This window comes from Dermacentor albipictus, chromosome 10 (genome assembly GCF_038994185.2).
Source record: "Dermacentor albipictus isolate Rhodes 1998 colony chromosome 10, USDA_Dalb.pri_finalv2, whole genome shotgun sequence".
In the NCBI taxonomy this organism is placed as follows: domain Eukaryota; kingdom Metazoa; phylum Arthropoda; class Arachnida; order Ixodida; family Ixodidae; genus Dermacentor; species Dermacentor albipictus.
This window is the reverse complement of record NC_091830.1, coordinates 12894847-12921960: the sequence shown is the minus strand read 5'-3', so window position 1 is coordinate 12921960 and position 27114 is coordinate 12894847. Positions and strand designations below refer to the sequence as shown.

Sequence of the window (27114 nt, the reverse complement as noted above, 5' to 3'; positions counted from 1 at the left end):
CATCGCAGTATTATGTCTGTGTGTGTTATTCAGCACAATGTATGTGGTACGCACGGGTGTTTATTTTTTTTTTTTTTACGCACAGAAGCAATGAGTCATCTTAACACGGGAAAGATTTTCGCACGTGAATGTTGCTGCCTCTGATGAAATTTTTGTATGCTTGTGATTTGATACAACCATGTATATATATGTTGTGTAAATAAAAAAAGAAAGAAACGAAAGAGAAAGTGCGACCTTATTAACGCTTTTGGCTCTAAACAAAAGCGTTTTCCCTCGTCTGTGGACTGTCTTGTGATGCTTTTCTGTTTTCTCAGTTGCCTCTGAATAACGCATTCCGATGTTTTGCACGTTACCAATAAAATACGTTTTACTAATTCACAATTACGCTTGTCTGCATCGCACATCTGCCCAGCTAATGGCGATACGGGTCATGGTTCACACGAAGTGTCCCTTGCGCATGGCTTCATCAAGAGAACCACGGCTAAGTTTGCAATGTTATAGGGCAAACTGATCGTACAGGCTTATCGCGAAAATGGCTACGCCGGCCATTAGCTTGACGGACTGCCTCATGGGAAAGCTGTTCCAGAGGAGTGGGCAGGCGTTGCACCCTTTCCGGTAGCAGCTGCTACACTACCCCTTTCCCATTTTTAATGCATTAGGTATCAAAGTGTGAAAAAAGCGTACGCGTGTGAAATGCGGGAAACCGGTCACGTGGCAGAGGTGGAGAGGAAATGAAAGGAGCGCATACATATACACCCACACACACAAACACACACACACACACACACACACACACACACACACACACACACACACACACACACACACACACACACACACACACACACACACACACACACACACACACACACACACACACACACACACACACACACACACACACACACACACACACACACACACACACACACACACACACACACACACGCGCGCGCGCACACGCGCACACACGCGCACACACGCACACGCACGCACACGCACACTCACACTCACACTGAAGGTGGTCTGCCCGTCAGTTGCCCTTCGCTCCTCAAAGAGCCAGTACGTGGTGTGTCAAGTGAGCACCTGAACAATACTTTGTAATGCGGTGAGCGGGGTTTAAATCATGGATACGGGACCTCGAAGAGGTGCGACGTGATGCTAACGCATTTTTCTCGCATTTACCGCTAAATCACCACTGAATGTTCTTTCGTTCCTCTGTCAAGTGTGCAAATGTTTCCAAAGCAAACAGTAATAATGGAAACGGTTTGGGCAACAAAAGGTAAGTCTTCAGTGCAACGATGCACAATTTCACGATGTGATTTCTCATCTTTCCGAGACCTAGTTTCTGGAGGTCAGCAGGCGGGCCTCTCTGACTACTAAGACCTGTTGGATTCTCGGATCGGTGACGTCACACTAGCGGGCCAATGTCCTAATTTCAAACTGTGGCATGCAGTACGCTACCATGAACACAAAAACCGTGATCGCTATTCGATCGCTTGCTGGCCTGTGCTTTTGCCGTACATTGTCATCCTGATTATAGTGGGCTTGACGTCGTGATTCCGGCAGAGCTTTTGCAGGCCCTGTGCTATACAGAAGCTTTTGGTTTTTATTAAACTATTGTTATTGTTGTTACATGCATGTAATAAGCATAATCAACGAGATGAAGATGTGAACAGGCTACATATAAAGCTATATATAAGCTGTGTGTGCGTGCGTGCGCGTGTGTGTGTGTGTGTGTGAGAGAGAGAGAGAGAGATATAGATAGATAGAGAGAGAGAGAGAGCTAAGGAGCCGATGAACGACGAGCATTGTGAGCAAAACTCGGTATGCTACGGAACAGGTCATCAGATTATGCGGCAGCTATAGAGGTCGATACACCAGGACTAATGATCCCTGCTTAGTAATTTATTTCACTTGGCCAATTTACAGCTCAGTACTTTAACTTAAGCATTATCCTGTTTTTTCAATGCATTTTGGAAACATTTTGAGGGCGTTTGTAATTTCTTTGTGGCTAAAGCATGGTGCATAAAGTTGCATGCGTGCAAGTTGCAATCGCAACCCGCGATCGAAACCGAAACTGAATCCCACCCCCCTCCCCAACGTTATACCAAAGAAAAGCATAACTAAAACTTTGATGGTATAAGTTAAGTACTAATAAAAAATTAGCATAAATATTACAAAACAATATTTTTCATGTAGTTAGGCAGTGTATGCGAGCTTTCTTTTTCACTCGGCTACGATACGTTCTAGGCGGCTTACTCATCACGTAATGGGCTGGGCCGGTTATGGCGGCTGATATGCAGCTAAATTCCTCAATTCTACGTAGGTTTTCGTAGATTTCTTCAGTTATTTACCATAAACATTGGTATCACGCGAATTAAAAGCCATAAGCACACATTTGTCTCCTGCGCGGACATCAAAATGGCCACTGACAGCCTCACGGATGGCAAATCAAAGGTAACTTTGCCTTACCGGAAATGTTATTTTCTGTGCTCCGTCACTGTCTTGCGATGTGCTGCAGTGCTCAGATAAGTGTTAGTTCTAATAGCTCAGTTAACGCGATGTCGTGAACATCTGACGATTAGCTTATCGGCGATTACTGTGTAGTTTAACGACTTTCCAGCTTACTAGAAGCACAGAAGTGTTTTTCGTTGGTTGTGGCTGCTATGCCGGCAGAACCGCTCGAAATAAATTTTGCCGGTAGTTCGCAGATTATTTTTCTTGTTAGAAGTGTTCGGTTTCAGGATTCGACAGGGGATTTTTCGTGCGGTATCCGTAATGCGTCGCTCACACATTCTCACGTTCAGCTTGAATTCGACGTCAACATGACGTGCGGTGGATGCGGAGTCAAAGTGCGCGAGTCGCTGGAGAAGATTGGCGTTCGCAACATGATGATCGACGTGGAGAAACAGAGTGTCGTCGTGGAGACCGACATTCCGTTCACCAAGGTCCAGGAAGCCATCAAGAGCACCGGAAAGATAGCCGTGCTCAAAGGATACGGCTCCTCTACGGGTACGTCCAATCGTATTCATGCTTGTCATACGCCGGTTCAAAGTGCTGATGGCCGCGAATACGCGTGTGAGTAGTTGTCGTGCATGAGCAGTCGGCAATGACAATGGTGCGTCGGTAACTCTATGCTGAAATACTGTATTGGCCTGGCAGTGGCGTACCATTTCTCGAATGTGTGTGTGTGTGTGTGTGGAGGGGGGGGGGTCAAACCGCAAACGATCTGACCCCCCCCCCCCCCCGCACTGGTTCAGACACATATAGAACATATGCCGAACGTCCAATTTCGGGTGTCCTACCACGGACATCATAAAGATATTGCGTGTGAATCTGTTTTGGATATCCTGCCATGGATGCCCCAAGGCTATCACACTATGGACCTTACCAACTTACACATAAATATTTGTTCAAGAGGCTTATTCTTTCAGTTTCCTCCAAATGGAATTACGTTTTCTCACATGTTCGAATTACAGTCCACAGCTGTCATGTCGACAGCTTGCATGTGTCATACTTTGTAAATATTCTGAGGCAATTTACATTGAAAACTTCAGTTAGTTCAATGAGCCACTTGCACTTCGCAGAAGGGCTAGAAGAATAAGGAGTATGCTGAACGTTTGCATACATGCACGCACATGTAACGCGTGCACACAATGTTTCTGTTCTTTTATGCGTAGGTGCTCTGCCCATTCTATCTGTCAAACAGCGTGTGCTGTGACTGTAAGAGACATTAGAGAGATTTAGAATTGGGGGCCCAAGCAGCTTGGGGACCTAAGAAAATTGCAGGTCGCCAGTGCGCTTGCGCAGAACCCAAGCCAGGCTTGGGTTCTTGCGTTCGCGTTAACCCAAGAATCGAAAGCCAGCATGGGCCCCCAAGCCGTCTTGGGCCGCCCTCGCGGGTGACAAGATATCGCGATATAGCCAGGAGAGCCAAATGAGCCACAGCCATCCAAAGCCGTTGTCTCTCAGGCGCCAAGCATGATTGCTCCGAGTACTTCGTACGCGCACTCGCACTTTACTGCAGATGATGATCTCTGCATATTGCAAGAAATACTCGGAACGAATCCCTTTCAAGACGTCGGGCTGTGGCCACAGGTTACCGAAAAACTTGTAGAGGCAACAAGCAAGACGTTTTCGCTACGCTCAATATGCAAGCGCTGCGAGTTGCTTATGGCACAGTTTTTGCACAAGGATACTGCAAATCTGAAAAAGTAAGTACATATTTCCTGCACAACTTCTTCCGCTTGCAGTAGGCGCAGGTTAGCTGTGTGCTTTGCTTACCCTTATGTAATGTTTATTTGCCTCCGATATGCTGCCTCCCTAATCTTGCGAGAGTAACGCGAATCCGCTTCCCCTGCCACGTGTAGCTACCCGCGGCGAGGGAACTTGTATATGCTGGCGCCCACCTCTGAACAGCTGTAATCACGCCCCTATGGACAATAAACAAGCGAGTGTTGAGCATTCACCCTTTAAAGGATTAGAAACTAGTAAGATATCAGCTTTTGCCAGCGCAACAAAGGGAAACTGCCCGTGAGACGAATTTGACACTAATCGCCACTCGCCCGCTACGCCGGATACATGAGCGGTAGTCGATGTGCCGGCTTAAACAAACCCTCGAAGTGAAACAAAAAGCCGACGATGTCAGAAAAATATTTATTGCATCCCTGCAGGGTACTACCAAGTGTTAGAAAAAGAGTTGAAAAATTGGCACGTATTTGAAACATCCAGATAGTGCCGCAAGTAACGGCATCGACCATTTGAGACTTGTTCTAGCGCCATATATTATGTCAGTGACTCCCAAATGGTTAACACGATAGTGAAATAAGTTTAAATGACGTATGTGACGTACAGAAAACATAGGAAGCTAATTATCTGTTATTGTAAGTCGGGAACCAAGGAACAGTATGCTGAAAAAGAGCAGCTTCAGACAGAAACTTTAGTTCTCGCAAAGGAATTTGGGTATGTCATCAGAGGAACCACCTTGAAAAAGAAGAAGGCCGTGCAAGCACTGCGCTTTTTGCGATCTACCGGCCTTTGCGAACGCCTTTAACTCGAACGCCTTTTGTGTGTGTGTCTCTCTGTGTGGAGCATTCTGCGCTGAATATCTGTGCTGCCTTATGCAAATCAGTGTTTGCCTTTCTCCCTCATAATTTAATGCCTCACAGGTCACCTTTATGATGTTATTCAGAATAATTTGATGCTGCAGCAAACAGTCATTTGGTCATGTGTTCATAATTAGCCCATACACATTTTGAAAAGTAGTCCATGCAGTGCACTTATAACTCAAAGTTCCGCTTTTCTGACTCCATGCAGGATATTGGGCTCCATGATAATGTGCAGGTAAACTTTTAATGTTGAAGGGTGAATGTTAAAGGGAACTTGATTACTTACGTTAACACACTTTAGGGCGTCTTATACTTTTTATGAACTGTTCGAAGAGTCATATGTAACAATTGTGTGCTTTCAATTACAGCTGCCAATCCTCCTTCTGAAGGCAATCTTTCATTTTTTGAGCGAAGGTTGCAGTATGAACAGTCAACTAGAGCGAGAGATGCCGCACTAGAAGAGCGGCGCCTGGAGCTTGAAGAAAAGAAACTGTTACACGAGCAGGCGAAACTACAGCAACATATTGCCGAATGGAAAACCCAAGTGGAAGATCGCGCTGAAGCAAGGAGGCTTCAAAGAGAAGAACGTGCTGCAATACACAGGGAACGCGAAGCAGAGAGAAATATGTTTATGGCACAACAAAACGCTCTGCTTGATGTTTTGAAGGAAGTGTTGGCCAATAAAGGAAATTAAATGTTTTGATTATTCACAGAAAAGATGTGTATTTGTGAACATTGTACATTTGGAAAGCTTCCTGCTCCAGCAACTTAATCGCATTTTGGTTACACTACAGCTTCAAACTGTGTAGTCCACATGAGCCAAAGTTCATTTATTGCTTCAATAGGACAAATAAACAATATTCATACTAGCTTTTCTCTCTCAGCTGTTACGTAACACAAGGTATACCTTCTTTCAGGTCCTCCTTTCAGAGAAGGAGGATGAAGGTGAAAGAACATTGCCACTTGGTTGCCATAAAGGCAAGTGTGGCAGTTGGTTAAAATCGTCGCTACTTTGTACATTTGTGGCACATTCTGGAGAAAGACTTTCTGGGTTTTTTTTTTTTTGTAGTCCAAGTAGGCAAACAGACTGATCGTCTTGACAAATCCCCATTCTACCGACTACCGTACAATGCTCATGGCAGTATTGAACTCTTTGCTGCTGTTCAGTACTGGAAAATGCATAACAAGAAAGTACACACACCATATGTGACTTTCCTATCTCGTATGGCATGTGTCAGAGGAAACGAGGTAAAACGCTGTCTGTACACTTCCATTTTAATGGCATACTTAAAGAAGGGAATGCGCTAAACAAAGACACAGACGAGTAAGGACATGGACGGGCGCAGACGTCCGTGTCTTTGTTTAGCGCAATTCCCTTCTTTAAGTATGTACGACCGACGCGCCCAACAACGTGCTCTCCTGAATTTTAATGGCAGTCTATCAAAAGCTTTCATAGCGAATAGCAAATTAAACAAAAAGGTAAAGTTAGAGACATTATTTTTACAGATATCCTACGACAGCTACAGTTGCTAACCTAATCGCAATAACGTACGTGTTTTATCCTTAATGCAACTGCGTGTACATACCTGAGAAAACAGAGCGATGTTGGCGAGGTTCAGCCAACGATAATTTGTCTAGGGCAGGAGGTGACCGAAGGTCGTCTCAATGTGGCCAAAGACAGAGGCAACTATGCTGGACATCATGGAGGTATGTCGTTCAAAAACGTCTTCTAAATCGCACCGCCTATTAGGATATGCAAGTTGCCGGAGGGCAATCGGGAGAGCTTCTTTACCGGGTACTTGTACTCCCTGAATGCTCTCAATCGTATCCGGAATTAAGAGAGCAGTTGACAATTCATCAATATTTGCCTTCTCAAAACGGAACATTCTCCGAAAGATGTCTTCGATACTTCCGACGTCGAGCCATCCTTTGCGAGACATATACTGCCGCCGGCCATGTCGTCGGTAAGTCGCTTCTGGCAATGGTCGAAAGAGGTCTTCGATGTCAGCCCAACTCAAATCAGCACACAGCAGATGGTCGCAGAGCAAACTTTCTGTACGTTGACTGATTTTTACCATTTCCTGCGGGCGTACTCGCAGCTTTGCAGTGCGTCACAAAAAAACACCAACTAAGAGCACTTGGCTTCGATTGACTTTGCTTGGCTTATAATTGCACACCTAATTCGTAATACTAACCGGTACGAACACAGTGATTACGTTTCTTACATTTTATTGTTCGCTCTTTTTGCTCAAAAATCCATTCTGTTCGTTTTCTCTTGTAAGAAAAGAGGATCATTTTTTTTTTGCTTTCAAGCACCTTTCTACTTTCCACACTGCGGCGTCCCGAGCATTCAACCCAACACTGTCTGCGTTTGACCTAATCCGCAAACTCTGCTGCTCCTCTAAACCCAAGAGCAACCGACGCAACACGGCTTGGGGCCCAGAGCCTTGGGCCCCCAATTTTAAAGCTCTCTATTATAGCAAACACTATGCAAAAGGCCTTGGCTAGGTTCGTAAAATGTACGCAGCATGTCCCCATGATGTTCCTATGCAAGGGATGTCCGCAGGACACAAAGTTTGGCCAGTGGACGTCTGCAGGATGTATTTGACACATTCCTAGGATATCCATGTCCTGGCAGTGGATGTCTGTAGGACATCCATAGGATGCACTGTTGTTGCTGGGTTGCCACCACGGGGATGTTTATTACATAAACATCCAAGTGAAAAAACGGCGTCTGGCACTCGGTTGGCGTGGTTTCACTTGTGCAGCATTGGCCAAGTAGCCTTGCAGAGATGCAAGACCATAGTAGTGTTTACGTGACAGTGATTGCCATAGATGCTAAACTACAGGAGAGTCCATGTAAAGAAGGGGTAGCTGACGCTCGGTCGTCAAAACTTTGGTTAAAATACAGTCATTTTATACTTGTCAATGAAAGGGGTAAACTGCCATTCATGAATGGAAACGCCTGCTGTGTGCACATTAGCGTATTTTTATTTGTCTAGAGATTTCCTTCTTGTGATCCAGGTCTGTGGAGAGTATAAAACGAAGTCTAAATAAACGCACTGCTGCACAGCTTCAATAAGCTGACTACGAATCACAAAACTCGTGTTGCCTTGCAAATCCATTGATTATTACCAGAATCTTTGGTATGTTAATCTTGAAACCCAATCCTAGACTTTGCAGCTTGAGGTCTTGATTTCGATATTGCTGAACAGAACAATGTCATCGGAAAAGCTCAGCTTTCTTAGGTATTTCATGCCAATCAGACCTAATCTAGCCAAATGTAAGATATTCAATACTCAGTTCAAGCATGGAGTGGGGAAATGGGTCTCCTCAATGGTATTGAAAGCTTAGAAACAGCCATAGCAAACCAGGGTTGTTGTTGCATTGTTTTTAAGGGTCATTAATCACCATGGTTTCATCATACATATACAGAGTACTTAGAAGATGTATCCATTGCCACTGTTCCTGCGTGTGTTCCTGCCACTACGTAAAGCATTCTATATTGTCATAGCTAACCTTAGTATGCAGCAAAGCGGAGCTAAAGAATAATGAAATCTTCCATTAAAATCAAGTTTGCTCAGGTCAGTTTGTGTTGAGTGAGAAATAGGTACCTTCCGAACTGAAATGGATGAAAATAATTCAGTCGGTGCATGTAGAGAAAAAAAAAAAGAAAAGTTAGAAACACGTCAAACATCTCCTATGTCCAGCTCCAAGTGTTGCTGCTGCCGTCTCCGAGGTCTCCGGACATTCTGGAATTATGGGAGTGGTGCGCTTCACTCAAGGCACCGATGGAGCATGCATCATTGACGGAGTCATTGATGGCCTCAAGCAAGGGCAGACACACCGGCTACGCATTCATGAACTGGGCGATCTCTCGAATGGCTGCCAAAGGTAAGCGGGAACTTCTTAACCCCATTCACTTCCACAGTTCGCACTCAGCTGGCCAGGTCAGAGGAGGCCAAAGTGCAGAAAGCTGGCACGGCACCAGCCAACATTAAAGCAGATGTTTTCGCAAGTTTTTCCTAGAAGGCAGCGCTCTGCAAACTGTTTTCTAGTTGCTTTGGTTTTTGCACAGTTGATGGACATACAGTGCTCACGGAAGGAAATGGGACACGGAGCATTTAGTAGGACCCTAAATATGTGCAAAGGATGCGAGAGCACCATGTCATGTCGCTGGGAATTTGGTCACCAAAGGTGACGAGGACTCCGATGTAAGCGTACGCGCCAGAATTACGTCGATGTAACACGAACTGCAGCCGGTTGAAATGAAAGTATGCGCATTACTTAGCCCTAAACTGACGCGTTTCATTCTGTGAGCACTGTACTTGTTAACACTTTCAGCAGAAGTTTATGGCAAAATGATGAAAAGCTTGCTGCTTGCCAGACTCTTCTCTTTTGTTGCAACCGTAGCGACTAGAGTACCGTGCTCAGCGATAGCCATACCAATGTTCCTACAGGCTTCTGAGTTGGCTCATTTTTATCAGCATACCACTGACCACTGTTAGCAAAACCCCTCGAGCCTGTGCTTAGTGTGCAAGGGCAAAGGCAGGAAGTATAAGAGGTGTCGTTCTTCCAAAAAATCCAAACAAGCCACTTTATACTTCTAGAGGAGGCATGATAAGCAAAGAGAAAAAAAAAAGGAAAATCATAGACAGGTGGTGACACTGTAAGTTCCTCCGCCAGTTCACCTTGACGTCATTAATTTTGACACCATCTGCTTGGGCCTCATTGATTTTTTATCGGTAAGGATGGATTGTAGTGTATCCTAGATGGAAGTTAGCAAGTTTCAAGAACTTTTACTGAGTCACTCCAGCCCGAATACAACAAAATACTTCGAAGTCTGTGACGTCACACTGATGTGCTGGTACTGGGGCTTCAGCAGGAAACTTAAGAATTGATACTTTGACCTTTATTTTGTCTTCTAATCAACCTGTGACCATGAAAATAATATGAATAGAGTTTTCTAAGAATGTTTTATCAGTTTAAACTGATTTATTGTTTCTCTTTAATTTCTCTTTGAAGGATTAGGACTTTGACAGTGACCCCAACCAAATAAGGGAATTTATTAGCTCGACGTTTCGGAACCCATTTGGCTCCTTCAGGGGATATTCTTCGGGGATGGCAGCGTGCAGTTTTTAGTGGGTCTCAAAGTCCTAATCAATTTCATTAACCAGACAGGTAGTTCTGTCGAAATATGTAGCTTCAACTCTTTGGAGGAGTACTGACACATAATTTTGAGCTCTAATGCAAGCTTGTCACCTGCAAATGGATGACACTTGGCAAGTATGGACACAGGCAAACCACACGAAATATATTTTATGCGATACTACACTTGCTCTTGATATACACGAGAGAAAGAAGGAACTAGGAGAGAGCATTGCACAGTGTGATTGAACCTAGACGAATAGGCCCAGCATGTGATCGTCATGTCAAAGCATGAAGTAAGTTATAGTGCTGCCATTCTGCAGGCAGAGCTACAGCAACGCAGCCTAAGAAGTACACATTTATTCAAACCTACCTGGAATCAAACTTTCTTGCCCAGTAGGCTGAGTCTCAGAGGTCAGCTGCCGGGCCTGCACTGCAAGGGAAAAGGCAAAAGGATTGGCTTTATGTAGAGTTCACTTTCCAAGGCTGTGTAACATAATGCTACTCTCTTGTAGTTCATTTCCTTCCTTTATGTTGATGTGCCTGAACTGGGGTTATTCAACGTCATCGTGATGTCATGACACAATGCCAACTTTGCTGATGTCATGTAGCAGTAGTACTAGGTATGAAAACATTGCTCATGAAGAATTAAACCAGTGCCTCATGTGCCTTTCTTCAGACTGTGCTCGCAAAAGGCAGCCGTAAGAAATTGTGGGAAGACTGCAAGCCAACGTATTATAACATATACTGCTTGCAGATATCGAAGCCAAAACTGCTTCATAGAAACAAGTACTGTAGTGAAATATTTTGGTGTTCTTGCATGGGCATTATTTTTTCTATCATATAGACCTTTAGATAGGACCTTAATATAACGGGGAAAAAAGTGCGAGCCGTGAGAAAAGTCTGTGTGATCTTCGTTGCATTACCTGTTATGAAACGGAGTGTGGCCTCACACACTGGCCTCGCGAACATTCACCACCACATTATTTACACCACGTAGCCTGCTCATTGCTTATGGAAGAGTCACATTTAAAGAATTTATTACAGTGAAACCAGTGAAGTGGTGCCAGCTAACACTCCCAGGGACAGTTGTAGTACATACACAAATACCCACCCCCTGTGGTGGTGTAGTGTGGCCTGTGTACCACACGATGGGGACATGTTGAAGAACCCAAGTTGGTCACCATTAATCTGGAGTTCCTCACTATGAGGGTCCCTCATTGTCATATTGGCCTTTTGGCACGTAATACCTAAGAATTTGATTTTTTATGCATAAATATCCATAAAATTCTCCGGGTGGACAGGTGCCACTGTAACTCAATTGGTAGAGCATCGTATGTATATTGTGGAAAATGTGGTTATGGCTCCCACTGGTGGCAAATTGTCTTTTCAGCCACTTTCATTTCCCCTTTTCTAATTATTTATACATTTCATTAGGAAACATAGCACGATTCCCCTATAATTTCCTTGTCTTCGTTGTTTGTTGACTTCATGTAATTGTGATTAACAAAAATTGGGCCCTTCGCTTCCCCTCCTTCTCTACCATTATTGGACACATAATTCGAAAAATTATTATAGAGATGAAGGTTGAGCCTACCAAGCCATTTTCATGAATCAAACTTTGGTATTGGTTGTAGGAATACCTTGCATTAAAAGTATGGGGTAGCTGCCAAAAGCTACTTTGATGAACGGCTTTATATATATTTTATTTTAGTAATACCCTCCAGGCCAAAGGTATTATGAAGGGGTGTGGTCGTATCATTTCAATAATTTATTATACAACTTTAGCTAATGCAATACTGTTAAAATTGATATGCCTGTGTGTGTGTAAATTGGTAAGTTGGGTTGCTTGAGTATACAGTATTGGCTAGTGTAGAAGAAAATGACGGGGACAGTTTACATGGCGTGAGACTTGCAATAAGTTCATAAAATAACTCCTCTGGGAGTTGCCTAAGTATGGGTAAGCGTTGTGCCACTTAATACCACTTCATCTCCACACAGCCCGGTGTCATTATCAATGTTATGAAACTTGATCCAGCCATTAAAACCCTTACCCTTTCCACAGAGCACGGTAGCAAACCAGAATCTCATCCGGTTAACCTCCCTGCCTTTCCCATCCTGTTGGTCACCATTAATCTGGAGTTCCTCACTATGAGGGTCCCTCATTGTCATGTTGGCCTTTTGGCACGTAATACCTAAGAATTTGATTTTTTATGCATAAATATCCATAAAATTCTCCGGGTGGACAGGTGCCACTGTAACTCAATTGGTAGAGCATCGTATGTATATTGTGGAAAATGGCTCCCACTGGTGGCATCTCTCTCTGTCTCTCTCCTATCAACCCTTTTCGGTTATTGTAAACCTTATCGCAATCAATCCAATTTTTATCAGCCTTTATCTGACCTCATCAACCTTATCGGTGCTTATTAACCTTATCTGAACTGCTCTGACCATTATAAAACCTTTATAGCTCTTTAGCATCCTATCCAACCACGCCAGACCATTTTCAACCAGGATGAGACCCAAATATTCCTCATCACTCGTTATCCTACCGACTCATTGACTGCTTTTGTTTGTGTTGCGCAATGTGAAGCGCATCAGCCCTCTGAGATCTATGGCATTTTGGTCAGTGAAGGTAGCCCCAACGGAAAGTGCATCTCCCAGCCACTGTAACACGTTGGGGATGTAGCGTGTTTGGTATGAAATTTTCACAAAATTAGAATTTTTCTGGCATCTCCAATGCTCCAAGTCAGCTCTACATTTAGATCTGGAGATGCCTTTATTCCACCAACACCAAACCTTTCAACAAAGCCTTCACAGAAACTGTTCTCCTGTGACATTTGTTTTGTACTCTCAGTACAACGCATTGATATGGTTCAGATATGTTCACCTTCTGCAAGCATGGGTGTTTAGCCCAGCGGGTAAGAGACTTGGCTTCTGAATTGTAGAGTAGTAGGTTTAAAACCCACCACCGGCAGCACTTTTTCTTTCAAATTTATTTTGTTTTATACATTAGTTTCTTTATAGCGATTCGTCTTACGTGGCAGACGGACGTATGGACGGGCAGGTTTCCTCATTTGGTAGGCATAGAAATGATTACGCATTTAAAAGATGCAATTTTCATAACGTCTGCATGCAGCCTAGAATTCAGAGTCGCAGTGTGTGGTTAGTATATGGGGACAGCACTCTGGTCTACTATTCGACAGCTTGTGTAGCAAAACTGGATGGATGTAGAGCTTTTTCGGGGAACCTGCACCATGTAAACTTTTGATGCTGACTGTGCACATCGGGTCAGCAGTCATGTTTAGTAAAAAATCAGCACAGAAAGCATTTTCAATGCTCAGCAAAACTGAGGTGAAAATATGAAACCATTGTAGTAGCAGAAAAAGAAAGAGGGAATTATAACACTCAATACCCTCTTGCAAACAGCTGTCATGAACACTCAGTAACAATAGCGATAGGAAAAAGGGGCTATAGACCCAGCCTCTGCTGGGTTCCACCTCTGAGTGTCGGCAGGAGCGGCAGCTTCACGCAGATGCAGTGAGTGGCCTGGTGTGATGTGATGTCACTGTATGCTAAAGTCAAAAATGAAGAAAGAAGCAAATGATTTGCCAAACAATGAAAAAGCGTTAAGAAACTCACATGGAAAGCTGCTTCACAAGTACCAAGATAGAAAATTTTACTGTTGTTTCACGCAACATGACTGTGACGTCTCTGAGTTGTTGAAACCCATGATGAATTTATACCCCTGTCACTCAGGTACTTTGGATTGCTGTCGAGTTTATATGGCAGTTCATATATTTATTGATTTGGTCATTCATTCATTACATACTGCAAGCCATTGGTAGGTCGATGCTAGGTAATACAAGGGAAAAATACATTTGTGGGGAATCGCACTTTTTTACTGGCACACTTTCTTCCGTGCGTAAAATTTCCGTGCATTGTGAAGCAAGGGCCCCAGGCAGGAATGAAGCATGTGATATCTGCAGGTCTTGATAGCCCAGTAAATGGGACATTTACCTGCTGCCGTTCACTCGCATCAACGAAGCAAAGTGCCCCCTGTCACGTCTGCTAATCTCACTATCTGGAGCCATTGTGTTTCTGCATTGTCTATTGCTGTTGCAACGACTCCTAGGGCTTTTAAGTGTGGGAACTCCTCTACTACTGTGTCGACATTTTCTCACGGTCTCGCCTTTATGAGCTCTCTACTAATGTAATCGCTGATGCGAAAGGCTTTTTTAACGTTCGCTTTTCTTCAACCTTGGGCCGTCTACGTTTAAACTACCTGAAGTCTCCAACTTCATGGATTTTTTTTTTGTTTTCTTACAAAAACATGTTTGGCATGAACACGGAACTTTGCTTTCCAATTCCTACTGAAATACTGATATTCAGCACAGTGCTAGGTAGAAGATTCAGTTGTTCCTCAAGAAGAGATGGGGACGTGGAATACCAACTTGTAGAGGATGTGAAAAAAAAATTTTTCATGGCAGTCGTTGGTACCTTTATAAGCTGTATGCCTCTTGGGATGCTGCCTCTAGATGGAGGTTGATTCCATCAAATTTGGGCTTCTATGTGCAATGCATATATTCCTATTTCAGTTAACCATATCTACTCAGATATGTAGATATATATGGTTAGGGTATATACATATAGAGGATCTTAGAGGTTAGAGCCTCACAGTACTTCTTATACATGTATGTATAACTAAGTTAATCCTTTTAGAGGTTACTCTCTCTTTATACAGGTTACAAGGTGGTTTTTTCATCTGATTATTAGGACAAGCAAAAATTATCAACATAGATGAATAAATGTGTAGATATAAGTTTCCCTTAATATGCTTACAAAACCATTTGTTCACTCATTCATTCTATTCTGAATGAATGAGTGAATAATTATGGTGTGTTTTGGCATATATATATTTTTTCACTTGCATAACTAATTGTCTTGATCGTTAAATATTGATCTAGCTGCTGTCCAACACGTACTCATGCAGATCCGCACTAGTTTTGGACGTTTGCTCAACGCTCGTGATTTGTGACTCTATTGCTTGAAGGAAACAAATATGTAAAAGGTCATGGATGCCACTCACTTTTTACCAAGTTATTGAAGTTTTGTTGCCTATTTTCAGCACCGGTGATGTTTATGACCCCCATCCCGTCACAGATCACAAGAAGCCTAGGGTAAGTTACAATATGTGGCATTACTGTTGTGAAGCCCATTCATGTAGGACTTGCAGTGCATTCGCTTGTGGACAAACATAGACCGAACTGTGGAGAATATTTTGAGCGTGCAAGGTCCTGCAATGAATTTCATGAACTCACCACTGTGTGGCGCTGAAGGCAGCACTATACTGCACAAGTGCCTCTGTCAGATTTCATAACCTTTGTATTTTAGTGTCTCACAGCAGTGTTATGATTGATGTGTGGCAGAGTTCTTCAGACATACTAGTTCCGTAACTACTTCAAACTTGGGTCAAGGTCACTCTTACTCATTGACTGCTGAAATCGACCTGTTTGCACTGCACAAAAGACGAGCACTGAAGGAAGAACACAACACAGGCACTGTGTTAAATGTTCTTTAAGTGGCTAATATGACGGAAAAGAAAAGGTACCAATTGGAAATACTGTTTATAAGGCCTTGCTTACAGCACTTGTTGATATATTGTCATGCTTGAAAAGTGGCATTTTATAGTTAATTTGTGTTCTCCATAGGTGACATAGCAGTCAGCATATCCTGAAATCCAGGTGCTCACTTCGTGTGAGTTTTGAAACATAGTGCACATTAGAAGTTTTCCAATAGTTACGATTATAGAGCTCAGATGTGTGGTAGGTTGGTTCTGAGTGGCATGCACTGTTCGGTTGTGTGTGTGTCTGCTGGAATTGGGGAAGTGAAAACAGTGGTGTCAAATTTCTTACTAAACTGGGCAAGAGTGGGAGTGAAATGCATTAAATGTTAGTGTAGCTGCATGGCTCGTTTTTAATATGACTTTTTCAGACATTTAGAGGGTGCAGGGATTTAACTTCACTTAACCACAGTTTCACTAGTGGTGGGTTCATATTACGTTGCATGGTGTTTGAACTACCACTTCCCATTCTCGAAGAAGTTATCACATATGTCCACAAAACTTTGGTTGCGAACCATCTACAGTATCGCAGGACAGTCAACACTTTTGAATAAAAGATTTGAGTCCCAATTTGACCCAGTTGGTAGAGCCAAGTTTCCCCACTTTTGGTTATTTCTACTGAATAAGGATAAACTAGTTTTCCTTTTTATAATGCCTGACATCTCGATAGCACATTCTTTTCTCAGGAACATAAAAGCAGTTAATTTCGTGTTTGTCATCGTTCCAATTCTGTTGCACATCCTAACTGTTCACAGTGCCTCTATCTATACTGGTAGCCATGTTATACAGGCAATTATGGCATCTTTCACGGTGCAAATTGCAATGTGCTAGGAGTAAAAGAAGTTGTGCAACTTTTTTACATATGCAGACTGGCAGCCCCAGGCTTTGACAGGACTGTCGCCAGCCCCTACCGCTGTCTTACTTTGTCCTCTTGAAAGTTGACAACCCAACGTGAAGCTGGTACAAATGGGTTTAAATGGTTTAGTGAGGAGGGGGAAGTAGATAGTCACTGCTCACCTGCTTGATCCAAAACATAGCAGTGTGACCTGGGACAGGGGCATAATATAAAAACGAGACAAAGACAATCAATGACTTTCAACAGAGAATTTCTTGCATTTAAAAAATATATACATGTTGGACAATGAGAAAGAAAAACAAAGAGGTACTAGCCCAATATTTGATGTTAGCACTGTGATAACCTACATACTTGGCACCATTTGCTGAGGAGTTTTTTTTTGGTGTGGAAATAAGTAACTTGTTGGGCCATTCACCATACTCACTAGACCTTGCCCTCAATGACTTCTTTCTTTACACAAAGATCAAAAAGGCATTGGACTTAATGCGCCAGTGATTTGTGGATGGTAAAGATGACGAGGTCGATGTACATGGCAATTCATATGATTCGATGACTAAATGTAAATATTTTGTTGAGATTGTCAAGGGCATAAAGCAGTTGTGAAGGCAATTCCAGAAAAGAAGTTCCAAAATTGAGTAGAGTAGGAGTAGGAATTTATTGAATGTACAGTAGAGTCAGAAGTTTACACACCATGAGATGTGGCAAAAGCTGAATATTTAAACAGCCTGAGCATACACCATACTATTAAGACACATGGACATCAAATTGAGAAACTCGCCTTGCTCATGTATTGATACAGTTGTATCCCAGCTCACAAACCTTTCAGTTTTTACTGGGTTTAGTGTACTAATTGTGTCTGACATAAGGCAGCGTGCTTCAGTTCATTGTCTCCATGGGTTGAATGTACAAATGGAAGCTTTCAAATCTCTTTACTGTCGTGATGCATTTGTTGCAGCAGTTGTCACGTTACTTACTTCTCCTAATAGTCCTTTTTTTTCCTTTTTTTTTCCCCCAGAGATATGGTAGTCTCGGTGAAATAGACGTTGACAGCAATGGCCGGAGCGTCTTTCGAAGAACCAATGACATTGTGAAGGTCTGGGACATCATCGGCAGGTCCTTGGTTGTCTGTTCAGAATCCTCCAACAAATCCCACAATAAAGACGAGGGCTGCTCTCGGTATGTTTTTAAACACTTGTAAGAAATGAATGAATGAATGAATGAATGAATGAATGAATGAATGAATGAGTCAATCAATCAATCAATCAATCAATGGAGATGGAAGCTGGGGTTGGCCTGTGTAATCACCTGTGTGGTCTTGTGAGTTCAAAAAGAAAAAGGGAAAGGAATTAACCAATTACATTTAAATGCCTGTACAATGAAATATAAAGTGTATGATGAAGGATTATGTCCAGGACAAATTCCTATCTTTCATGTGTACTGACAATGCTCCTACAACGAAGATCACTACAATGAATTTGCCTATACAACGAAAAAATTTAGGTGCCCCGATGGTTCATTTGTTGCTTTACAGCAATAGCCATGTTCTCTGCCCTCTGCAGGCACTTAGCTGCACTCTGCATTAACGCTAGTGACAGCGCTAACAACAACACTAGCAATGCACTTGACAAGTGTACCGATGTCAGATAGTGTCATAGTCCTGCTGGAATCGCTCAATTCCTATGCAACTTGTACATCATCACGTTACAGTCGATGACAACATGATGATGTCATGATGACAAACCATGTCTTGAAAGCGATCTAAGGTGGAAAGAAAGTGAATGTCAATGAAGGCAATAGTTATGAAGTTCCTGTAAATGAACCAAGAATTTTGCAGGCAAGGGGGCCGGTAGCAGCAATCAATGATCTGCAGATTTACCTTGTGTAGCTCCTGTGTTTCACTGCATCGCAAGCTGTAAACCATGGTGCAATAGGGCTGGCTGCAGGTGCACATACTGTCGGACGAAGTGTGTGCGAAAAAATTAGCAACTTATTTCACTAAGCCTCCCTTCATGTTAATTCAAGGTTGTCTTTTTGTTGAATAGGCATTGCCATCTCTATTGGGAGCTGTATGGTGCATGTCCTTTACAACGAAGAATTTTGTAGTTTCCTAGAACTTCTTTATAGAGGTATCTGACTAATCGGTAATGTAGCATTAGAGAAGAAGCTAAAGCTTGCCTATTCTAAACATGAGCAGGGTCCTGCGAATGTAGAAAATAAAGGAAAGAAAAAAAGTTCCAGAGCAAGGACTTCATCAAAGCAGGATGCTGCTTGAGCGCTTTGCAAGAGAGCTGCCCTTATGGGGAAGAGAGTAGTGTTACTCCCAGCTATTGTGAGCTGAAGCATTTTCACTATACCCACAATTGCATGAAAATCTCCGTCTTGGTTCTTCTGATAGACTCTCCTAGCATGCTCTATGTGGCACACCAGACTAGTGCAAGACTAGTTTGCTTTCTCAATGTCATTGTGCTATCTTGTACCCACACTTGTATTTATGGCATGTGTTGTGGCCCGAGACGAGAGTTGCAGTATCGATAAACAAACAAAGACTGTTTAATGTGGCTTCCGATTGCGAATGCCGTAATTATATTACTCTGCAGCCTTGCCTGTGGCATCATCGCAAGAGCCTCGGGCGTGGCCCAAAACCCAAAGAGAATCTGTGCCTGTGACGGAGTCAGCGTCTGGGATGAGCGGACCCTGCCCGACATTAAGAAGAACGAAGCCTGAGCAAGCTCGCACAAGTGGTGACATCACTTCCTGTGGGTCGTTTATCCTTGCTGGTTCTGCATTGATGCAGATCAAACCCAGTTTCTATGCAGAGTTGGTGTTTGCATTCTGGTGACAGTGTCACTGAGATGAATGCAAAGACTATAGTTGCTATTCTCAGAAGAATAACGAAAATTTCCGCTGTGGCGTGACCAGCCAACTATCGGTGTGTGATATTGCACAGTTTACAGACGGCTATCAATACGTCGAATTCGCATATAATGAATCCTTCTAAAAGTTTCGGGACTTGAATTTTTGTGTATACAGTTAGACTTCAATTTAATGATGTTGACAGGGCCCTTGAATCAGGGATTTCATTGAGTCAAAAATACTCCTGTGAATAACGTCATAACTTTTTCAAAAGCAAAAAAAAAAATCCTTATTTGTACTCATTTAGAGTGCGAGTCCCTTGAGCATGTCTTGTGTTTCTTCATGAGAGCAGCAAAGCTTGTAAAGGGATCAGTGGTGTCTGCCATCTGAGGTGAAACTTGATGTACTAATAATTTCACCATAGTTGCCCCTCATAACTTCGTTAAAACAAGGGAGACGTCGAGCTCACTTCTTTGCTTCAGGATTTTCAATTCATCAGGCTCCACGCGTCGAAAAAGTGAAAGCACTTCATTAAATAGAAAATTTTGTAAAATTAGGTTTCGTTATATTGAGGTCTGGCTGGATTCGGCTTCGACTACAAGCTGAGTTTGCACTGTACGCTTGCTCTGGACCAAGCTTCTAAGAGCCGGTGAACAAACATAATGAATGTTTCCCATTGATTACCGATAACATGCGTTGCGTCTTATGCATGGCGCCTTTTCTATGTGCATTCCATCTAGAGATTCTGTAGTATAAATGATGTTTTGCACATACATTGCATTTATACCGCAAAGCTTTATTGCTGCTGCTGCACGTCATTTCAAATGACAATAAAGTGATATTTTTTTGTTACGTACGTGTCACATGTTCTTGTTACATATGTGGTTGTTATAAGCACCTGCTTCGATAATGTTTTGTTATTGCATTTGCCACCGTTCATGGTGACTTAATGGGTATATGGCTAAACAATAGGTCGCGAGTTCGAATAAAAAAAAGAAGCAGTCTTGTACTTACATTTTCATGTGTGTTAGGGTGGTGTAACCCCAAGCATTTAAGTATTTAAATAATCCAAAATCCTCCACTATGGCATCCATAACATGTTTCTGGCTCTGCAGCCACTTCCGACACATGCAGTAAGCAAGCACATAGCCTTCAAAATTGGTTTCTGTTAGAGGGAAGCCGTCGCTGGGGAGAGGATTTGGACGCCGCCTATTGCTTTGGTACACCAAAGAAACACAAGAGAGAAAAATAGCAAGTTGTGACATATTTGTAAATTATCATATTATAATGCCAGAAGAGCCACTTGTATTGTTTGAAAGGCTTGATGAGCCAGAAAAGATGCAAAAACAAAATACAGGTTGCGACGCAGCTTTAGTGTTCCCAAACCATTGCTCCGTGACGCCATGTATATTGATGGCATCAGCTGAGACATAGTTACAACTTTATCGGTAAAGATGTATCACATCACCTACTAAAGAAGCTAAAGACTAAACATAGCGAGCTTCAAGATTCCCCCCCCCCCCGTACCTTGCTGGCTATGGTGTTGTGCTGTGAGCTCGAGGTCATGGGTTCATTGCCGGATGCATTTCAAATGGGGCTGAAATGCAAATATGCCCCTGTACTTGACTAGGCACACTTTAGAGAACCCCAGTGGGTAAGAACTAGTCTGAAGTGCACCACTCCAGTGTGCCTCATAATCTGACCGTGGTTTTGGCATGTAAAACTAGGGCAATAAATTTTTTTGCCTAGCTGTTTGCTAGTACGACAGTGATGTGTAAATTTTATTTGTGTGCAGGTGAAATTTTATACGCAGACGAGGTACGATGTACACCACTTTGATGCAAATAAAGATACAAGAGCAACAAACAACCCTCAAACAAACAAACACTATTGCATGGGCTTTGACATGTGCAGCATACACTGAAGATATCCTTTCTGTGCCTGACTTCAGGTCGAAAAATGCTCGTTTATAGCCGCCGACCTGCAAAAGCCTGTCGTGAAATGCTACCAACTCGCTCAAATAAATACACTACTCGGTGATTAATTTATTCATTCTATCATTCGTCTCAGATTTACGTAATCAGGTGTCCCCCTGGTCGGCGTTTCTCTCACCCATTATGTTTCCCAATTAATTTCTCGTTACCTATTGTCACATTCTAGTTGCATAGCAATAATTACCCGATTTTAAAACCGCATTTTTTGCTTATAATTACTACTGGTATCATCGGTATTCCACATTTGCTATTCCAAAGCACTGTATTTTAATCTCTACGCTATGCCAATCATTGTACTATCTCATTGCACGCTCCTGAGCTACTTCTCAAGCTTCTTTGTTAACCCCCAAGTACCGTATAGACTCGAATAAGGGCCGCACCTGTGTAAGGGCTGCACCCCCAACCTGGCAGCCCAAAATCTTAGAAAAAAAATCCATCGGAGAAGCATTCGGGTTCGGTGTCCCGACGCCACGCGCGCTCATCGGCTAATTTTCGCGCTTTGCGTACTTCCGAGTGCCGCTAATAGATGGCGAAAGCTGCGTGTTGGCCTCTGATGCAGTTTTACATCCGTGGTTTGCAGTAGTCGCCGGCTGCGTCGGCACCATTTTGACCAAAGTGTTCTACCTCGTGTAAGGACTGCATCTCGTCAAAATTGTGAAAAAAAGTGCGGCCCTTACACTAGTCTACCTGCCCTAACTGCACTAACTGCACAGTTAGTGCACTAAATGCACTAACTGCGTACTTTTTTTTCAGTGATATCCGCAAGTGGCTGTTCATCACTAGGCAGTGCCACAATAATGCGCTTTCAACTCAGTCGAACCCAATTTAACTTCAGGTTTCTTTTTTCCTAATCGTAGTCCCCTGTGACTACCTGTCGTTGATAAGCACAATTCACTTGCTTATAACGGGCCCTTCTTTCTGCGACAGCGAAGAGCACGGGCCCGCAGCGCGCTGGCTGCCCGCTGCTGGCTGACTTAATGAGCAGAACATCACCTCGAGGGGCGCGCCTTTGCGCTCGCTGCAGCTTCCCAGTTTCGGTTTCGCGCGCCGAGCCACAGTTATGCGGGTAACCGCATTTTTGCAGATCCAGAACTTGATGTGGCTTGTAATGATAGCTCGCTTCAATGTTACGATTACGATGAGCCCGCGGAAACTAAACGTTTAAAAGTTAATTGATTTTGATTAACTAGCGAATAGTTAACACCTATCTCCCGTCACCCCACGATTACCACCGCTGATGGCACGGCTACGAAGGACCCGTACTTTTATTTCAAAACTGCTATTTTTAAATAGTATACCTAAACGATCTGTATAAAAACCCGGTATATGTAGACTGCACAGACGTCATCGCGGACACCATCTAGGTGCTAGCCGGTCGAGAAGTGACGTAAGCAAGACACGTGACAGTATGACAGGCGTGTCTTGCGTCGAAGCGATAACAGCGATAAGCCGGTGAAAAGCAATCGCCGTCGAAAACCTAAACTGTGCGCGCGGGATGTGCATTGACGTCATCGTAGCCGCCATGTTTGGGTACAAGCGTGGTGAGAGCTGCCTCCGTGACGTAACGTGACAACTATCGTCTCCAAACAGTAATCGGCACCTATATTGCATGCCTTTCCGTTCTTTAACGCTGGGCGCCTGGTACTTTTAGGTCACGATCGAGTTGCATGCTCCTTATCAGTGCGATTTAGCATTCTTGACAGGAGAGCAGTAGCCAGCGCGCAGTTTTCGCCGAAGGAAACCACAAGCAAGAGAGATTGCTATTATTGTTTGGGGACAAGGTGCGCCCTGAAATGTGTATCTCGTACCAAATGGAATGTGTGCCCCTGCGTAATGAACCCCCATTACTTCCCTTCTACCCCGAAGACTCCTTTGTTTGACTGAGACGGTGCAATTCGTGCCAATATGAATTCACGCCAGCAGCCTGCCATGAACGCCGTCTGTAAGGGTTCCGCCAATAATAACTCTACAACAGCGAGCAACACTAAAAAGAAGAAAAAGAAACTTAGTCACGTGACTTCGCATCATCCAGACACGAACAGCGCTTTTTCTCGAAACTCTCCGCACTACACAAACGCAAATTTCTACACAAATTTCTCTTTCGAAAAAGAGAAAAGAAAAGGCGGGAAAGAAACAATGTTCATTGTTGCTTTATTATCGCTTTCTCGGCGCATCAGAAACTTTTTTTCCACAGGACGTGAACGAGTGCTACAGAAGAACAATAAGATAACGACGTCGTACTGTGTCCGTGTCGTCACAGATTGCGAGCCGCACTTGTGCCACACCAGTTGCTGTAGCGCTCCCGACAACCAGCTTTCCTGTCATCCGTGCTCGTAATCTGTCGCACGGACGGTCTCGCCAGCCGTCTCGCTTTTGCAAATCGGTCAAGATGTAAATCAAAGTCAAGGAGGCTTTTTTTCACCCATAGTAATACAGAAAACGATCGGGCATTTGTTCGTCTGTCGCGTGAGGCACGGGTCACGGGTGCGTTTGGCTCGGATAAGAGTACACAGCGCGCCTTGCTGCGACAGCACCCTCCCCGCCTCTCTCCCAGATACGTGGTCCAACCAAGATACGCGGTTCGGCAGCTCGCAGAAGATATTGCCGTGGTCGCTGGCAAGCCAGCGGTCGTGGTCATTGTGGCCTTTGACGGTGTGTCAAACGCGCACCGTACCAAAACGCGAGAAGGAAATGCGCACGTCTGCTTCTCCGGAGCACCGCCGTTCAGTACCACTGGAACCGAACCTTTGACCTGTCTTCCGCGCGCAGCTTGGAGAGGAGGCTCGAGCGACGTGCTTGACATATAGCAGGAACTTTTTCTTGTTGCCGGAAACACCAGCGGAAGCGTTGTTGCGCATGTGTGATTTTGGGAGACTGTAGTCCAACGAGCTTGTTCTGTGGCGTGTGCGTGTGTTGCTAGGCTTGTCGCCAAGCTTATCTAATTCCACTGTTGATGGTTTTCGCTTGCACCTTGTACGCGTGAAGGGATACCGCTTCGGCTGAGAAGGCAAGACGCAAGTTGTGGACGTATTGCTGCATTCGCGCCAAGCGCAGTTGTCTGTTGGCGAGGTTCGAACCGCGGGAACGACCCGGAAGTTGTTTCGCTCCGTTGAATGCGCCCTGTGTGTAGTTGTTGGCTTGGCTTCTTAGCTCCGTTCCTAGGTACTTGAGCAACACGTTAATCGGCCCCCCATCGTCGGCAAATCCTGCCCCGATTGTCGCGCGCGTGTACGGCCGAAGCCGACCGCAAAGGTTGAAGACAGATTCTTTTTTTTTTTTTTGCGTGGCTGGTGACGTCGCCTGTGACGGCGATCGTTCGTGCAAAGTGCAGTGAAGCAGCTGGCCCGGATGTAGACGCCGTACTTCCAGACGACTTCCAGGCGACACTCACCACCCCCGCCTCAGGTGGTTCCAGACGACTTGTAGACGACTTCCAGACGACGACCACCGAGCGCCACACACGGTTCCAGGCGATTTCCAGACGACAGTTTCAAGCTTGACAGACAAGCGAGACACTTGTCTACATTTCCAAGGGATTTCGCAGCTGCCTCGCGTAGAGGAACCACTTACAAAGCACGAGAAGATGGACGCCAAGGAAGCCGTGTTCTGGAGCAGCTACTCCGCCGTGGCAACGCCCAACATTCAGGAGGAGATCTTCGTACAACGTTCGGCACCAGGCAGGGCTTGGTTCTCCAAGACCGACTCCACCGCGCTGCCTCCAATCACAAGGAAGCAGTGGCTCATCATTGTGCTTATATTCTTCGGCAACTTCTGCGCCGCTCTGAGCTTTTCCCTACAAGCGCCGTTCTTCCCCAAGCAAGTAAGTACGCACCTGAAGGCGTGGCTGAAAAGCGTCTGCTAGCTGTGCATCATGCGACGACCGTCTGGTCACTAGAAACAGGATATCTGAGAAACAACAAGAAGTCTCATAGTAGCGGCGGATGTCAGAATTCGAAGGATAAGCACCATTACGATCACCGACGAAATTTCACTAACTCAATAATTTTAGAGGCCAGGTTGTAATAGCAGAATTCAAATAAGCCAGTACTCGACTTACGACCTCTTGCTATCACAAGCGCTTCGGCGAGTTTTCTAGAGAAACCACGTCGTAGAGCAGTTTCGAGCAGTAAGTACTCAACATCTGCATCGAAAAGCGCACTACTGTTCCAGGTGATAAGTTTCCACACTGTAAAAATGCGGTACGGGATACTCTCAACTGAAACAGCAGCGTAATCTCACCGTAAATTTTGAGCCCGTGTTTCTCGAAACTGCTGCTAAGCTAATTGACATTAAGTATCTTATGCTGAAATGAAAGGACAATGTGGTTTTTCGCTGTTTACTTTCTTTCTTTGTTGTCTTTTATTTTTTGCCTTGCGTGACGCCCTCGTACCCACAAGAGCAAAACCTTTGCTTTGTCGCTTGTGCACTCTATTAATGACGCTTGTAGGGCTGTGCGACTTGGCTTTTCCGCAATTTCTTACGTCGATCAGCCATGGGTTGCTGTCGGTGAGAGTGTTATCTTCCACGCGCGAAGCAAGATTGTGCCCGCGATTACAGCAGTCGCAGTTGTTCACAATTTCGCCGTTTCATTTTGTCGTTTTTGGCATTATTTTGGTTTTTATTTCGTGTATTTGTACATCTATAGGGACAGCCAGCTACGATAACCTTTTTCAAATTGTCTTTTATCCAGTGTTTTTCAAAGCACTGAGTGATACTTGCCCCCCCTCCCTCCTATCTATAGGAGGCTCACTTAGACCCACAGTTTCGTTCGTTCTAGTCACTTCTTTCAATACTATCAACAATCTGATACATTACATTTCTTTAGTCCCACGCTGTACTATTCAAATCTAGTTTTGCTTTAATTCTAAACATACGGGAAGCCACCTGCTTCTTGGCTGATCCCCCATACTGCGTATGCCCCAGTGTTTGGGAGACAAGACTAGCGCAGTTCGTTAAAAAAACGTATGCTCGCGATACAAACATTCACAAAATACACCGCGATGAAGGCACCGTATTTCAGTATCTTAGAAACTTTTCCAATGGCGACTTGTAGGACTTCCCACACTCTTTCTTGGGGTCGACACCCCGTGCTCTTTCGTCGATTCGGTTTTGCCTGGAAGTTCTTGTTCCTTGGTGAAATGGCGCTTTCTGTTTCGATAATTATCGCGGACGGACGAGGCCATCACCGGCCAGTTTCCTTGTTGGGTGTGAGAACAGCACGTTACATACAGGCTGAACCGGTGAGCGACTGTTTTGAATGAGCGCCCGTTTCCCAGCACACAGAGCCCGCGTTCCATACCGGCTGATCTGTCGCATTTTAAAAGGACGTTCACCATTGTCATGGTAACGTTTTCAGCCAAGCACATGCGTATGTACCGCACGTGCGCTTTCAATTGTTTTTCAACGGTGCACCCGTGACTGTCAAAGTGAAGCCGGCTTCTCTGCACAAGACCTCTCACTGCAGAGAAGCCAGCTTTGACGAACGGTAACAGCTGCGGAGGAGCTGTGACCGCACATCTTTTTTTTTTT

General features: G+C 44.1%; 2 protein-coding genes across 2 annotated transcripts in view; both read left to right on the top strand.

The window, feature by feature from the left end:
- Positions 1-2259: 2259 nt before the first annotated feature.
- On the top strand, positions 2260-20443 carry LOC135915805 (copper chaperone for superoxide dismutase-like). The gene is made up of 6 exons (XM_065448946.1): positions 2260-2460; positions 2811-3015; positions 8822-9005; positions 15388-15439; positions 17754-17914; positions 19336-20443. The coding sequence occupies exons 1-6, from the start codon at positions 2425-2427 to the stop codon at positions 19460-19462; spliced, it is 765 nt and encodes a 254-aa protein (XP_065305018.1). The 5' UTR covers positions 2260-2424; the 3' UTR covers positions 19463-20443.
- A 3343-nt stretch (positions 20444-23786) lies between these two features.
- The window catches only part of LOC135915804 (MFS-type transporter SLC18B1-like), a 47839-nt gene continuing 44511 nt past the window's right edge, over positions 23787-27114 (top strand). Inside the window, exon 1 of the mRNA XM_065448945.2 lies at positions 23787-25405. Within this exon, the coding sequence (XP_065305017.1) occupies positions 25169-25405 (237 nt within the window). The 5' untranslated portion in view covers positions 23787-25168. The remainder of the gene's footprint in view (positions 25406-27114) is intronic.